This window comes from Elephantulus edwardii, unplaced genomic scaffold, assembly GCF_000299155.1.
Source record: "Elephantulus edwardii isolate Elephantulus edwardi_28Jun2011 unplaced genomic scaffold, EleEdw1.0 scaffold00013, whole genome shotgun sequence".
Classification (NCBI taxonomy): Eukaryota; Metazoa; Chordata; class Mammalia; order Macroscelidea; family Macroscelididae; genus Elephantulus; species Elephantulus edwardii.
In genome coordinates this window covers 2,937,783-2,953,730 of record NW_006399763.1, presented here as the reverse complement: position 1 = coordinate 2,953,730, position 15,948 = coordinate 2,937,783, and the positions used below count along the sequence as shown (strand labels likewise).

The 15,948-nt window shown below is 39.9% G+C and overlaps 1 protein-coding gene across 2 annotated transcripts in view; it reads right to left on the bottom strand.

The window, feature by feature from the left end:
• The window catches only part of LOC102860842 (sorting nexin-3-like), a 71,428-nt gene that overhangs the window by 4,891 nt on the left and 50,589 nt on the right, over window positions 1–15,948 (bottom strand). The window contains exon 2 of one of the 2 annotated variants that reach the window (XM_006881167.1): window positions 12,074–12,169. The exons of the other annotated variant lie outside the window; for it this stretch is intronic. Coding sequence (XP_006881229.1) covers window positions 12,074–12,169 — 96 coding nt within the window. The remainder of the gene's footprint in view (window positions 1–12,073; window positions 12,170–15,948) is intronic. 2 annotated transcript variants of the gene reach the window in all.

The following is a 15,948-nucleotide window of genomic DNA, read 5'->3' as shown; positions in this document are numbered from 1 at the left end:
TGTGCGGGGAGAAGGGTGCAACAATGAATGAATGGAATCCCAAAATCTCTGCAGATGTTCATTGAAATGAAAAATAAACAACCTAAATTTAAAAAAAAACAAAACTGAAGAGACTCAAAGACCAAAGGACTAATGGACCACTGAACTTCAATATCTACGCTGAGACCAGAAAAACTAGATGATGCCTGGCTATCATAGCTACTGCTCAGAAAGGAATCATAAAAGAAGCTCTCTCACAAGAGCAGAAAGAGAAAAAGGTTCAAAATCTCAGATCATAAAAAATGCCAGGGTGACTCCTTTAATGGAGATAGACAGACCCTGAGATTAAGATCCTTAGTCATCTTCAAGCCTGAAACTGAAATTACTCCCTTACCTAAATTTGTAGTCAAACAATAGACAGGCCTACAGGGTGAACAATAAGAGGGGGGGAGGGGGGATACCCATGACTCAAAGAGCAGCATTTGCCTGGAGGTAAAGTTCAGACTGAGGTTTTTAGCAATTACAGCTTGCTCCTCCCACAATCAACACTCAATTCTCCTTCTATCCTTCCTAGACATTGTCCAGCTCTCTGATGCAAAGCAAGTGATTGCAAAGACCACTGCCTGTATCAGGCACACCTCAGTCTCCAGAGTGACACCACTGCTCTTCAGTACTTTGGAGAGGTCCCTAACTGCAGACTTTCCCATTTTAATTTCCTGGCTGCTGGTGCCCAGAGTGTTGACTGTGGAGCCAAACAAACTAAAGCTGTGAACAATCTTAATCTCTTCACCATCCAACCTGATGCTGCCAATTGGTCCAGTGGTGAGAATCATTGTCTTCTTGATATTGAGCCTCAATCCACATTGAAGGCTGCAGTCCTTGACCCTCTGCAGCAAGCGCTTCAGGTCCTCTTCAGTTTCAGCAAGCAGGATTGTGTATATAGTGAGTTATAAATCACTGTTCCCATGTTGTTGTTGTTGTTATGTGCCATCGAGTCATTTGCGACTCATAGCGACCCTATGTACAAGAGCCTATAGGCCATTCTATCCTGTGCCAATCTCGCTGTCTCAAACACATTCATTCCCACCACTCCACTCACAGAATCGATCCATCTCATCGAGGGTCTTCCTCTCCTCCACTCTCCCAAACATGATGTCCCTCTCCAAGGACCAGTCCCTCCTTGCAACATGCCCAAAGTATGTCAGACGAAGCTTCAGAATCCTTGACTCCAGGGAACATTCTGGCTTCACCCTCTCCAGGAGAAACCTGTTTGCTCTCCTAGCAGTCCATGGTATATTCAATACTCTTCTCCAGCACCACAACTCAAAGGCATCAATTCTCTTTCTATCATCCCTGTTCACTGTCCAACTCTCTGATGCATAGCACGTAACTGCAAAGACTATAGCCTGGATCAGGCACACCTTAGTCTCCAGCCTGACGTCGTTGCTCTTCAGTACTCTTGAGAGGTCCCTCACAGCTGACTTTCCCAATGCAATTCGTCTCCTGATTTCCTGGCTGCTGTTACCAAGAGTGTTGACTTTGGAGCCAAGCAAACTAAAACTGTTAACTATCTCACTCTCTTCACCATCCATAACTGATGCTGCCAATTGGCCCAGTGGTGAGAATCTTTGTTTTCTTGATATTGAGCTTCAATCCATATTGAAGACTGCAGCCCTTGACCTTCTGCAGCAAGTGCTTCAGGTATGGATATTAAATGCTTCAATCTCATATACTGAATACACATTCTTTTCCTCATTGACTAACCAATGTTTATTTTGTTATCAACTAAATTCCCTAATCATTCCACTACTTTATTCCCCCATCTCTAAAGCAGTGTACTTTTAATTACTCTATTTTAAAATGTGGTATGATGTCTGTTGTTTGGAATCTTCCTTAGCTCGGACTCTGAACCACTCCATGCACAAAAGAAGGAAATCCTGCCTGATCCCACACCACCTCACACAGTCTGGATGCTTAAGATGACTGATGTAGTCACTGTGTCAATCTAATTCAAAGTTCCTCCTTTTATTGACGCTACACTTTTCTAGGGCCTGGCCTCTCCTGATAACATGCCCAAAGTATCTGAGACAAGTCTCACCATCCTCAACTTTAAGGAGCACTTCTGTTGGACTTATTCTAAGACAGATTGTTAAGCTGGCAGACTTAAGGAAGGAATCAGAGAAAAAGAGAGAAAGCTTAATGTGGCTTTATTAAAGGGTGTGTGTGTGTGTGTGTGTGTGTGGCTCAGGGGAGCTCCTGAGTGAGGTTCCTCACTCTGGAGATATAGAATGGGGTGCTGAGGAAGACTGGGGAGGAAGGGAGGGTCTCCTGCCAGGACAGATCGCCTAAGCTCCAGACAAGTGCAAGCCTTCTAACTGCCTTTACTACTGCGTAGAGAAAGCTCCCCTGTTTGGCTGTACCAGCTTGGGAAAGCTTGCCACCTGGGAAGACAGCTTCCGCGTCTGTTGAGCTGGGAGTGGTCCACACGAGGCTTAGGTTCTCCTAACCAATCCGCATGTTCTATGTCTGGAAGCCCACCTTATCCTGTCTTCTGTTTATACCTGTTTGTATATAAGTGTAGTGCAGTCCCTATAAAATTGAGCTGGATTGACTCTCTGATCCTCTCCCATAGTGGTGTATCTCTGTCGTGCTTACCCCGTATCAGGGTGTCGCTGTTAAGTTGCTGTTAACACAGATGTGTTAATTTTTTTAGCTGAATAATAGTAAATGAATATTCAATATTCTTTTACAAACAACACAATTCAAAGGCATCAACTCTTCTCTGATCTTTTTATTCAATATCAAACTTACATATTTAAACTGAAAAGATTCTAGAATCAGGCACATATTAATCTTTAAAGTGACATACTGCTTTTTAGCACTTTAAAGAAGCCCTTGGTAGATCTGCCGATTGCAAAATATCATCTGATTTCTTGACTCCCATGGGTGTTGACTGTAGATCCAAAGAAAATTAAATCCTAACAATGTTAATCTTTTTTTCATCGATTGTGCTGCTGTCTACAGGTCAGTTGTAAAGATCCCTGCTCTATTTATGCTAACGTGTAAACTATACTGAAGGCTACACTTTTTTTATCTTCTTCAGTAAGTGCTTCAAATCCACTTCACTTACAGCAAACAAGGTTGTGTCATTTGTACAACAGAAGTAATTCACAAGTCTTTCTCCAATGTAGACACCACATTCTTCTTCATAAGGTCCAGCTTCTCGGATCATCTGCTCAGCATGACTGAACTGGTACGGTGAAAGGACACAATCCTGACATACACCTTTCCTAACTTAGAACCATGTAGTCTCTTCTTGTTTCTAAGCACAGTTGTCAATTTAAAAGTGTGCAGCAATATGTTAATAAAGCAAAAATAAGCATATACACAGTTCTGGTATTCTCTGCTTTTAACCAAGATCCATCTGACATTAGAAATGGTTATCTTTTGTTCCTTAGTCTCTTCTGAATCCAGCTTGCAGTTCCCTGGGGATATACAGCTCTAGCCATTATTTTTTTAGTAATCCTCAGAGCAAGATTTTACTTGCATGTGATATTGCCAATATTGTTTGATAATTCCCACATTCTGTAGGATAACCTTTTCAAAATGGCTTCCTTAGCCATTGACTTTGACTTTGCTATGGGAATAGGTGGGAATATGTGAACAGAGCGTATTAGTCTTGCCACTAAATTGAGCAGACGCAGTGGCAAATTTTGAGAACTACATCACCAGCAAAGAGGCAAGAGTTCACACTTTAGGGCCAGAGATTCTTGTACCAGCCAGACCTACAAGAAAGCACAATAGCAGCCAAACCAGAGACCTGATGTCAGAGGGAGCTAATCTGGACTACTACCCTACTGTTCAAGTTTGCTGGATGACTGGAGGTGGGGAGAGCCTTAACTAAGGCAGAACTAAGAGCTTTGTAACACTGGTCTAAAGCTGTGAGGCTCAAGGCTGAGGTGCCTGCTAGCACATTTTGGAAGCTGTCCTGCCTGAGTGAATGTATCTTGCTGCCAACCTGAATTATAGCCTTGTGACTTCCCTAATATGGTTCTATGTGGTCTCTGAGTTACTACAACAATTTCAGATCCAGTAGAGCAGCAAGATTGGTGTTAGAATTAAAAGAAAGAGGTTGGGAGTGTGGGGGGACATGTCTGACCTCACAGGAATGGGTTTTGTGCTGCAGATGCTTCTGATAGGGACAGTTCCCTCTTGTGAAGGTCAGATATGGCTGTATCCATGTAGCCCTTGCTCTTTTTTTAAAAAAATTTATTAATTTTTATTTAATTATTATTTTTGTGTGTGTACCATCAAATCGGATCTGACTGGTACAGGAGGAGATTGTCCCTCCATCTCCAGCAGAGCAGCTTCTTGCCACTAGGCTACCAGCGCTCCCTAGCCCTGATCTTTTTCACAGGAATGGACATAAATATGGATCTCTTCTAGTCAGTTAATAAACTCTGGTGGCCTAGTGGTAAGGAGGTGCACTGTAAAATCAAAGGCATGTGGTTTGAGTCCATTAACTAGCTGCTCTGCAGGAGAAAGATGGGCAAATTCCTCGTGTTTATTTTACAGCTTTTGAAAACCCACCGGAGGGTGATCTATGAGTCAGTTCCAACTCAACAGTACATAAGAACAAAACATCCAGTTAGTTGGTCAAGTAGCTGGTTTCCAAGTTTCTTGGTATAGACTACTAAGCACCATCCAGGGTGGCAACTCTTTGATAAGCAAATACCTAAACTGACATTCCACCAATCCCTGGAGCCTTTTTTTGCCAATGCCTTCGGTGCAGTTTGGACTTCTTCCTTCAACTGATTCTTGATCATATGCCACTTTCCAAAATGCCTCAGTACAGAGAAATTATTTTTTTGGCTTAGTGATTCTGTGTTCCTTCTACTTTGGAGGATTGTTTCCACATCATTATGTTTTGTTGAATCCTTCAGTGTTGTTGTTATGTGCCGTTGAGTCGCTTGTGACTCACAGCGACCCTATGTACAACAGCCCTGAACTCTGCTCTGTCCTGTGCCAATCACACTGTCTCTGACACTCCCATCCTGATTACCCCAGTCACTGAATCAATCCACCTCAGAATCCTTCCGTACTGCAAATTAAAACTGGAAGTTGTCCCTCAGTTCTTTCAGCTTGAGAAGTATTAAGGATATTTATACTTTTTGGTCTTTCTAATTCTAGGCCTTTGTACATTTCACTATAATACCTGGCTTTATCTTCTCAACCCATTTTTGCTCTCTTTTGTTCAGCTTTTACATCAACATGTCATCAAGGTTGTACTTTGGTTCTCATAAATCAGTTCTTATTTTCTCCATCTCCATCTTGAACTTCTATATTAACAACTGACAATCTCTAGCATTAGCTTCTAGCATTGTTCTGATTAATGCTGTTGAGCTTCTTCACTGTTGTTTTCCACAGATGTGGTCTATTTGACTCCTGTGTATTCCATCAAGTTAAGTCTTATAAAGTCCTTGCATATGGTCACTGTTGTTATTGTTGTTATGTGCTGTTGGGTCGCTTGTGACTCATAGTGACCCTATGTACAAGAGCCCTAAACCCTACTCTATACTGTGCCAACCTTACCATCTCCGACACACCACTCCAATCACAGAATTGATCCATCTCGTCAAGGGTCTTCCTCTCCTGTGCTGTTCCTCCACTCTCCCAAACATGATGTCCCTCTCCAAGAGACTGGTCCCTCCTTGCAACATGCCCAAAGTATATCAGACGAAGCTTCAGAATCCTTGCCTCCAAGGAGTAGCCCGGCATCAGCCTCTCCAAGACAAACCTGTTTGTTCTCCTAGCAGTGCATGGTATATTCAACACTCTTCTCCAGCACTACAGCTCAAAGGTATCAATTCTCTATTATCCCTAGTCACTGTTCAACTCTCCGACGCATAGCACACAACTGAGAAGACTATAGCCCAGATCAAGTGCAACTTCATCTCCAGCCTGACGTCATTGCTCTTCAGTACTCTGGAGAGGTCCCTGACAGCTAACTTCCCCAATGCAATTCGTCTCTTGATTTCCTGGCTGCTGGTACCAAGAGTGTTGACTGTGGAGCCAAGTAACTAAAACTGTTAACTATCTCAATCTCTTCACCATCCATACTGATGCTGCCAATTGGCCCAGTGGTGAGAATCTTTGTTTTCTTGAGCTTCAATCCGTATTGAAAGCTGCAGTCATTGAGCCTCTGTGGCAAGCACTTCAGGTCCTCCTCAGTTTCAGCAAACAGGGTTGTGTCATCTGCATAACGTAGGTTGTTGATGAAATTGTTTTGGGACTGGGGGAGGAAACGGATTCAGAGCATTCCTGATCTCGACATAGTGTTTCAGGTACAGGATACTAGCCAAGGACCCCCACAGCCGGCATTCCCAGATAAGATATGGTCACTAGTAACATTTAAAAATGTTTTTATTTTAGTAAAAGTTTATAAAGAAACTGGTTTTTCATTCATACACATTCTCCTCCCTGTTGTTGTTAATTTGTCATTGAATCAACTGCAAATTATAGCTACCCTATGAACAATAGCTCTGAAGCCTGCCCTATCCTGAGCCAGTCTCACTGTTTCCAACACTATCTCACCTATCTCCATTATTCCAGTTACTCTATCAATCCATCTGATCCAGAGTCTTCCTCTCCTGCACTGACCCTCCCCCCCACAAAGCATTATGTCCTTCTCCAAGCTCCAAGCGGAGCTTCAAGATCCTTGCCTCTAATAAGCAGATTGGTTTTACCCTCTCCAAAAGATATATTTGTTTTCTTGGTGATCCTTGATATGTTCAAGACTCACCACAACTCAAAGGCATCAATTCTTCTTCTGACATCCTTAGTCACTGTCCAGCCCTCTGATGCATAGCTAGTAACTACAAAGACAGTGGCCTGGGTCAGACAGTCTTTAGACTGACATAGTTGTTGTTCAACTCTCTGGAGAGGTCCCTGACCGCAGATTTTCCCAGTGTCTTTTGATTTCCTGATTGCTGGTGCCAAGAGTATTGATTGTGGAACTGAGCAAGCTGAAATTGTTAACAATCACTTCATCTATCATGGTCCAACTAGTCCAGTGCTGAGGATCTTTGTTTTCTTGATGCTGAGCTGAAAACTCCAATCCTTGACCTTTCCTCCCTTAGTGCCTTGCATATTCAATTGCAATGCACAACCTGTTCCATTTTGTTAACTGGTACATACAGTCCCTTCACCTATTCTTGTGCATTGTCTATCCATTCTTTTCCTGATCTCCCCCTACAGGCTGTAACCATCCTATTTTTGTAACTGTGGTTTTATGTAGTAATTTCACTCAGTATAATGTCTTCCAGGCTCACCCACGATGAACTTTTCCAAGTTCACTGTTTTTCAATGCTGTATTATATTCCATTGTATTAATATATCAGTCTCTCCATTTATTTGTTAGTGAGCACTTGAGGGTGCTTGATCTCTTTGACTGTGAATAATGCTGCAATAAATATGGGTTTTTGAAAAAGGTACCTGCAGTGACTGAGTCACTGGCAGTACAAAATTCTATCATATAATCTCAGATCTCACTTCTGTCACCAAGGCTGACAATCTCTCTTCACTTTCAACTTTTGCCTTTTAATCACCAAATTAATGCATGTTCTACCAATTTCAGATTACAGAATTTGGTAGAATTTCTCAGTTTCTTCATCTTGGCCTTTAATGGTTGGTTCATATATTTGAATAACATATGAGGCAGCCTCTTGGGCCATTTGACTTCAGTCTTGAGGCTCTAAATCAAGTGCTACATAGCTCTTTCAAGCCTGTCAATTATGAGCTCTCTTCTCCCCTCTCCCTGTAAGTTTCTGCAAAGGCCCAGAGTTCTGTGATTCTATGGGGTGGCAGTTCCAATTCAGCTCTGTCTCTGGGCCTCATTCTCTGCCATCTCTGCGGCTGTTGTTTCTGCTTCTGTGGTCTAGGTAAGTCTGCCTTAGGCAAGAATCTCATTAAAAGGTGACATACCTTGTATGGCAGGGTTCCACCCAAAACATGCTCCTCATCTTATTAGCAAAGTCCCACCCAGCCCTGCTGCTTACTTTGGCTAGGAAAGCCATTTTGAATAATCAACCTATTACAACATACATGTGAATATTATCATATCATTGATGGCATTATAGTACAGTATAGATCTTGAAATTTCTTTTTGTTTACAATGAATGTTTACCTTCCTCTTCAATGTGTCAATGCTAGTAAAGCAGTCTATTTAACAGTCTGATTCAAAATGGTCCAATTCAATTTGCTAATGCCTAGTAAAGAACTCTGGCCCATAGAAAGCTGTGTTGCTAACCCAAAAGTTATGTGTTTCTGAATTCAGTTCTGCAGCATTGCTGTAGGAAAAACACGTTTCCTCTCAGTGCAATTTACAGCCTTGGAAATAAAAACGAGGATTACTATGAATTGGAAGCTGAAAAGAGGATTACTATGAGCTGGAACCTCAACAACAGTTGAGTGTGGCGCTTTCTGTAACACCTAAGAATATAGAAGACACGTGTAGATGAAACCTCTACTCCATCCATGCCATTAGGTAGGCTCTACTTTGAGGAGGCAGTTTCCCCATAACTCCTCGGTGTACTTGGAGTGCCTTCGAACTTGAAGGCCTCCTCTTCTAGAACAACATTAGGCAATGCTTCACTGTTATTCATAGAGGTTTTTTTAGGGCCTGCTATTTCAGAAGTGGATGGTCAATCCTGTTTCCTAATTAGTCTGTCTTAAGTCTGGAAGTGCCACTGAAACCTGTCCACTATTGGTGACCCAGCTGATTTACCAGTGCCATGGCTTACCACAGTATGATAAACTGACAGACTGATGTCTAATACTTCAGTATTTATTCAAAATAATGTTTTGGTTATCCTGGAGCTTTCTCTGATATTGTTGTTGTTATGTGCCATTGAGTCGCTTGCGACTCATAATGACCCTATGTACAACAGCCCTAAACCTTGCTCTATCCTGTGCCAATCGCACTGCCTCTGACACCCCCATCCAGATTACCCCAGTCACTGAATCAATCCATCTCACAGAGGGTCTTCCCCTCTTGCGCCGTCCCTCCAACCTCCCAAGCATGATGTCCCTCTCCAAGGACCTGTCCCTCCTTTCAACATGCCCAAAGTATGTCAGACAAAGCCCCAGAATCCTTGCCTCCAAGGAGTAGCCTGGTTTAACCCTCTCCAGGATGAATCTGTTTGTTTTCTTGGCAGTCCAGGGTATATTCAATACTCTTCTCCAACACCACAGCTCAAAGGCATCAATTCTCCTTCTGTCCTCCCTAGTCATTGTCCAACTCTCTGATGCACAACAACTGATGACAAAAACCATGGCCTGTATCAGGCACACCTTAGTCTCCAGAGAGACACTGTTACTCTTGAGTACTTTAGAGAGGTCCCTAACAGCAGACTTTCCCATCGCAATATGTTTTTTGATTTCCTGGCTGCTGGTGCCAAGAGTGTTGACCATGGAGCTGAGCAAACTGAAGCTGTGAACAGTCTCAATCTCTTCACCATCCATCCTGATGCTACCAATTGGTCCAGTGGTGAGAATCTATGTCTTCTTGACATTGAGCCTCAGTCCATACTGAAGGCTGCAGTTTCGGCAAGCAGGGTTGTGTCATCTGCATAACGCAGATTGTTGATAGATCTTCCACCAATCCTGACGCCACAATTCTCCTCACAGAGCCCAGCCTCCCAGATAATCTGCTATGCATACAGGTTGAAAAGGTATGAAGACAGGACACATCCCTGGCATACACCCTTCTCAATTTTGAACCATGCAGTGTTTCCTTGCTCTGTTCTGACAACTGCCTCTTGGACGAGGTATAGGTTTCGCATTAGCACAATTAAATGTTCTGGGATTCCCATTCTTCTCAGAGTCAGCCACAGTTTGTTATGATTCACACAATCAAACGCCTTTGCATAATCAATGAAACACAGATAGACATTATTCCGGTATTCCCTGCTTTCAGCTAAGATCCATCTAACATCAGCTACAATATCCCTAGTACCACGACCCCTTTTAAACCCAGCCTGGACTTCTGGCAATTCTCTGCTGATATTAAGGCTCATAAATAAAACTGTAAATTTAAAAGGACTCCTCAGAATTGGTACCTATCTCTCAGTTTAATTTTGCCTTTTTTTAAAGAGCGTACTACTCATCTGACTATATATAATGCTATGATTCCTGTATGTTGCTCTCATATCCAGCCACATTTATTTAGATTAAGGAGTTTTATTTCTAGCTTCATAAACTTCAGAAATGAACAAAATATAGCCTTAATCTACTTTATAACCTTTATTATATCCACCTTTTCCCTAGTATGCTTTATTCACAAACAACTTTTTTACCCTTCTGAGTCCTTCAGTCCTCGTCTTTGATACCATACTGAACATAATGGAACTCAAATGTGTGGTATTAGCATGAAACTCTTCTCTTTCCAATTTACTTAGGAGATAAAGCCACCAAATATTCTCCTAAAAGACAATCTTTATTATCAAGATCTATAATTGCCTTGGTGTTGGTAAACCTGTATATAATAGCCAAGGTGTCTGTCAAACTCAGGTGAATCTAATAGTAGAGCATGGTCATAATTTTAAAAGTTAATCTAAAGAGAACATCACATATTACCAGAACTTTCTACTTGTGATATTATATTTTGTGATAAAAAAATTCATTATAATTCAGTGGGGAAAAAAAGGAATATATGGACATGTATGATGCAGTCATAGAAACCTGGCAAAGGGAATGAGGGAATGTAGAACAGGAAGATAATAGCAAGAAAGTGCTAAGTAGTAAATAAATTACAGGCCAAGTGAGAGTCACTAAACACCTTAATTAGATAATTGAAAATATTACAGACTCATTTCCCTTAAAATAAGATGAAATAAAACTATGGGGGTAGAGACAGGCAATGACTCCCATCCACTTTTACTCATCAAGATTTTCCTGAGAAAGCGTAACATTAAAACTTGAAATGTTTTGCTGGAAGGTTACATTAGAAATAACTCATCTACAACCAGGAGAAGGTAAAATAGATGAATGGGATCTTCTAAGAATCAAATCCCCATGCATATCCCAAAACTTCTCCAACAGGGTAAAAAGAGAAGCGACAGACTGTGAAAAAGTATCTGGAAATGACATGTGAGGATAAGGGACTTATATCTAAAATTTATAAAATGCTTGAGCACCACAACAAGATAAACAATCCAACTGAAAAATGGGCACAGGATATGAACAGACACTTCACCAAAGAAGAGATTCAGATGGCAAACAAACACATGAAGAAATGTTCAAAATCCCTCGCTCTAAGAGAGATGCAAGTCAAAACAACTATGAGGTATCTCACCACAGTAGGAATAGCAAAATTTAACAGAACAACAAGCAACAAATGCTGGCAAGGTTGTGGAGAAACTGGAACCCTTATTCACTGTTGGTGGAAGTGTAAAATGGTGCAACCACTGTGGAAGGCGGTATGGTGCTTTCTCAAAAAGTTGCAAATAGAGATATCATTTGACCCAGCAATTCCATTACTGGGAATATACCCCAAAGAGACCATAACTGCCATTTGTTCACAATAGCAAGGAGGTGGAAACAACCTAAGTGTCCATCAACAAACGAATGGGTATAGATGCTGTGATATATTCACACAATGGAATACTACACTGCATTGAAAAACAATGCAATATTATTCAAAATGGGTGACCCTGGAGAATATTACGCTGAGTGAAATATCTCAGTCACAAAAGGACAAATACTGCATAGCGCCACTGTTGTAAAACAGGACTGAAAGAGATGAGGGAGAGAACTGTTTAAAAGGGATATGTGATTAGGTATTACTGTCATGACAAAAGTCCAGGATGAAGGCTGCATAGTGGAGTGGACTTGGGGGGGAGGACTGTATAACATGAAAGAATTTTTTGTTTTACTTTTCAAAGAGAAGAGCAAATTGGAGGGAGGGAGAGGTGGGGAGGGAGAAAAGTGCAACAATGAATGAACAGAAATCCTCAGTCTCTGTAAGCTTTCATTAAAATGAATAATAATAAAAAAATTTTAACAAACCAACAGATCTTTTAAAAAAACCTCTTACCTTGCTTTCTCTTTCTAACTCACTTCGAAGCCATTCAAAGTCACTGTATCGTCTTCTAACTGTAGATTCCTTCAGCTTAAAAATAGGAAGATTTGTCTGAAAGAATAAAAAAATTACTTCTAAGTTAAAGAGGATTTGCAAATTAAAAGAAATGTTTTTTAAATATTCCTTGTCTACTATATTTTTTAATATCCTTAGCCTAGTTGCATTTAGACAATTAAAAAAACAGTTATTAAGATGACCTTTTACCTCTAAAAAAGAAAACCAGGCTAATTGTTAAAAATTTTAATTTACATTAGAGTATAACTTTTTTTTAAGAGTATAACTTTTAAAATGCATTCACATGTATTTTTAGGTCCTCATTACACCTTAAATTATTTATATAAATATAGCTATTAGCCTCTGACTGCTATCCATTTTAGAGAATACCTACTAGACAAAGTTCATAGTGGAAAGAGATCTTAACTACTTTAAAATTAAATGCAAAATAACTCATTACGAGGATTAGATTAAGGAGCTCTGGTAGCATAGTGTAGAGTGTGTTGCACTGCTAACCAAAAGGGCTGGGGTCTCGGGCAGTTCAAACCCACCAGTGGCTCTGCTGAAGCAAGATGGCCACACTCTTTCTTCTCCTATTAAGATTTACAGACTAGAAACCAGAAGGAAGGCAACTCTGAGTTGGAACTGACGAGGCAGTTAAGTGTGAGGACTAGATTTTCTCTTGCATATTTAAAAAATGGCCAAGTAGAGGGAGCTATGGTGACCTAGTGGCAAGAAACTGTACTGCAATCCCAGAGATATGTGGTTTGAATCCACCAGACGCTCTGCTGGAGAAGGAGGGGCAATCTCCTCCTGGACCAGTCAGATCCTATTTGACGGTACACACACACACACAAAGTAGTAATAAATTTTTTTTTTTAAAAAAAGGCCAAGTAAAATCAGAAAATAGCAGATAGAGAGCAGCAGCATCTATACCCCTACCACTAGGAGAAGTTATAAACATTAGAGCAAGCAAGTTCATAGATCCTGAGCCTTAAAGATAGAAGAAACATTTCTTAAACTATTAGCAGAAGCTGTGTGATAAACTCACTCAGGAACCAACTCATAGCTGACCTTCCATGGAGTTTTAAGAGGCTATAAATCTCAGGAGTCAACTGGCCATCTTCCTCCTGTGGAACAGATGGTTGATTCAAACAGACTGCCTTTGGGGTGGCAATGGAACTCCTTACCCACTAGGCCACCAGAGCTCAAGAACAGATTTAAAAATGCATATAAATGTGTCTTGGAAGTTAAGGCCTAGTGCTCTGCTCCCTTTACAATATCTTGATCTTTAAAATGCTGTGAAGCAGGTTGACTCTAATCCACTGGTCACCATGAGTCAGCATGGATTTGAATGGCAACAAATAACACTACTAATATTTAAAGTTTATAGGGGACAGACATGGTTTAACACATTTCAGGCAGTAACTTGCTGAAAAGGCTATTTAATGCTCTAAATCTTCTTAGGCTGTATAGTGTCCTTTATTTAGTCTTTGAACATGTATAAATGTAGAAGAAAAGTTAACCGCAACTTAAAGGTAAGATTCACTTTTTACTCTGTGTACAACAATAACATCATGCAAAATTCAACTCCTAAGAAAATTCCAGTCTTCTGTCAAAGTTAATGCCACTGGTAAGGAATTGTCATACAGCAAAAGAAAAGCTTTTTATTTGTGACCTGAAACTCATTTGTAGTGGTCTCAATTTTTTCTAAAGTGTATTAACTACCATGTTGTATACCTTACAGCTTGAAATCTTCTACAGATGCTATTGGGCATAACACTGGATAGATTTCAAGCATGAAACTAAATCTCACAAGAGGTTTAAAAGCACTTGAATTTTCTTTCCCAGGTAACCACAACATTTGTTCATTGTATTAATGACTAAGAGCAAAATTGCACCTAACAAGACTCTTATTATACTAAAAGTCAAGCTTATATTTAGAGACGCTGGCTTGCTATAGAGAGGGGTATTCTCATCCCCCACAGGGAATAAAATTAAGTCCCCTGGAGAGCAGGATGATAATTCCCAGAAAGAAAGCACTGGATTATTTCTCTCTAATTTCACCCATTGGCTTTTTAACCAAGTTCACCTCTTCCGCATTAAAATATTAAGTCTTTGTAAGTGTCTAAAGATAGAAAGGCCTTTACAAAATTGAGTGTTTTCTGCAGGTGAGATTTTACATTTTGAATTCCCTCCTCTCAAATTACTTTACAAGAGGGATTAACTGCTCTCTTTATTCAATATGTTAAGATCAAGCTTGTGAAAAGAGTTCCCTAAGAATTTTCATACTTCTGGGCACGGAAGTCTATAAAGTTAATCTCTGAAACAACATATCAAGCTTACAGGTACAATGTTGAGGGAAAAGTGCCAACTCAGCTCATTTTACCTTCCATTTTCCCTTTTGAACTTTTGACACAATCATGATTTTATCTGACTCACTTTAATAGAGCAAGTAGATCCCACCTTTCAGGGGGCATTGAAGGGGGAATTCCTTCTCTGCTTTGATTAGCTAATAGTTGGGTAGTTTATGGAGTAGAGGATAACAGTTTAGTTTAAGAATATTCTTTTATTTTTCTTGGTTGGCTGTAATTTCTTTTTGCATGAAGACATCTTTAGAGTTATGTCAAGAAATTCTCCATACTATTTGCCCATTATAGTTAGAGAACTTAAGTTTGCCTCTTAATTTCTGTTCTATCATCAACCAAAACAAAAATTAAACCCATGCCATTGAGCTGGCCCCAACTCAGTGATCCTATAAATATGGCAGAGCAGAACTGCATAGCCAAGGCTGAAATTTTCTTACAAACAGACTGCTACAACTTTCTCCAGTTGAGCAGCTGGTGAGTTTGAACTGCCAATCTTGGTTAGCAGCCAAGCACTTAACCATTGTATTCCCTGGGCTCCTTTCTCAATCATTTTTAAAACTTAAATTTAACTTAGTCAAAATAAACACACAAAAAGTACTAAAACTTGTTTAAGCTACTGATCTATTAGTAAATTACAAACTCTTACTTAAATTTAACTTTTAAAAAAAATTTATTTACCTTTGTTTTCTGAAGAAGAGAAAGAATTATTTTTCCGTACAGCATTGGAAGTATTAATTCAACTATTATTTACTAAACAACTATAAAATTTGAGCACTAGATAGAATGGAAATACAGTGACAAATCATTTGCACTTCTGGTCCATTATAAAGTTTATAATGTAGTTAGAAGTGTAGAAGATAATTATATAGCAATTTAGATTTACATGGTAAAACCATGATAAACCATCAACAATTTGAAAGACAAAAAATAAACTGTGGAGGAAAGCCAATTCCTTCAAATACAAATAAATGCAATAAAATGCAAAGGTAATTGACAAAACAGGCAGAACACAGAAAATCTAGGGGTCAAAAATGTCCAACTTCATTCACATAAGAAATGTTAATTAAAATAGTAAGGTCCTATTTTTTACTTACCACATGGGCAAGAAATAAATTTTAATATTCAGAGTCGTTCAGAGAAGAGAAAGACAAGCCTCTAAAAACTTGTAGAAAGCAGTGAAAACTGGCACTACCTTAAAGAATATGACATCTACACATTATTTTGACAAGGTGTGGCGCCCTCATGTCCAAACTGGCTGCTAAGTGGAAGGTCAGCACTTTCAATCTACCAGTCACTTCTCAGGATAAAGATAGGCAATCTCTTTCCGTAAGAATTTCCAGTCTCAAAAATCTCAGAAACAGAGGGTTGCTATGAGTTGGAACCAATTTAATGGAAATTGATTATCATTTGGATTTATCATTAATTTGGGGTGTGTGTGGTTATCACTATTTTAAATATATTTTTATG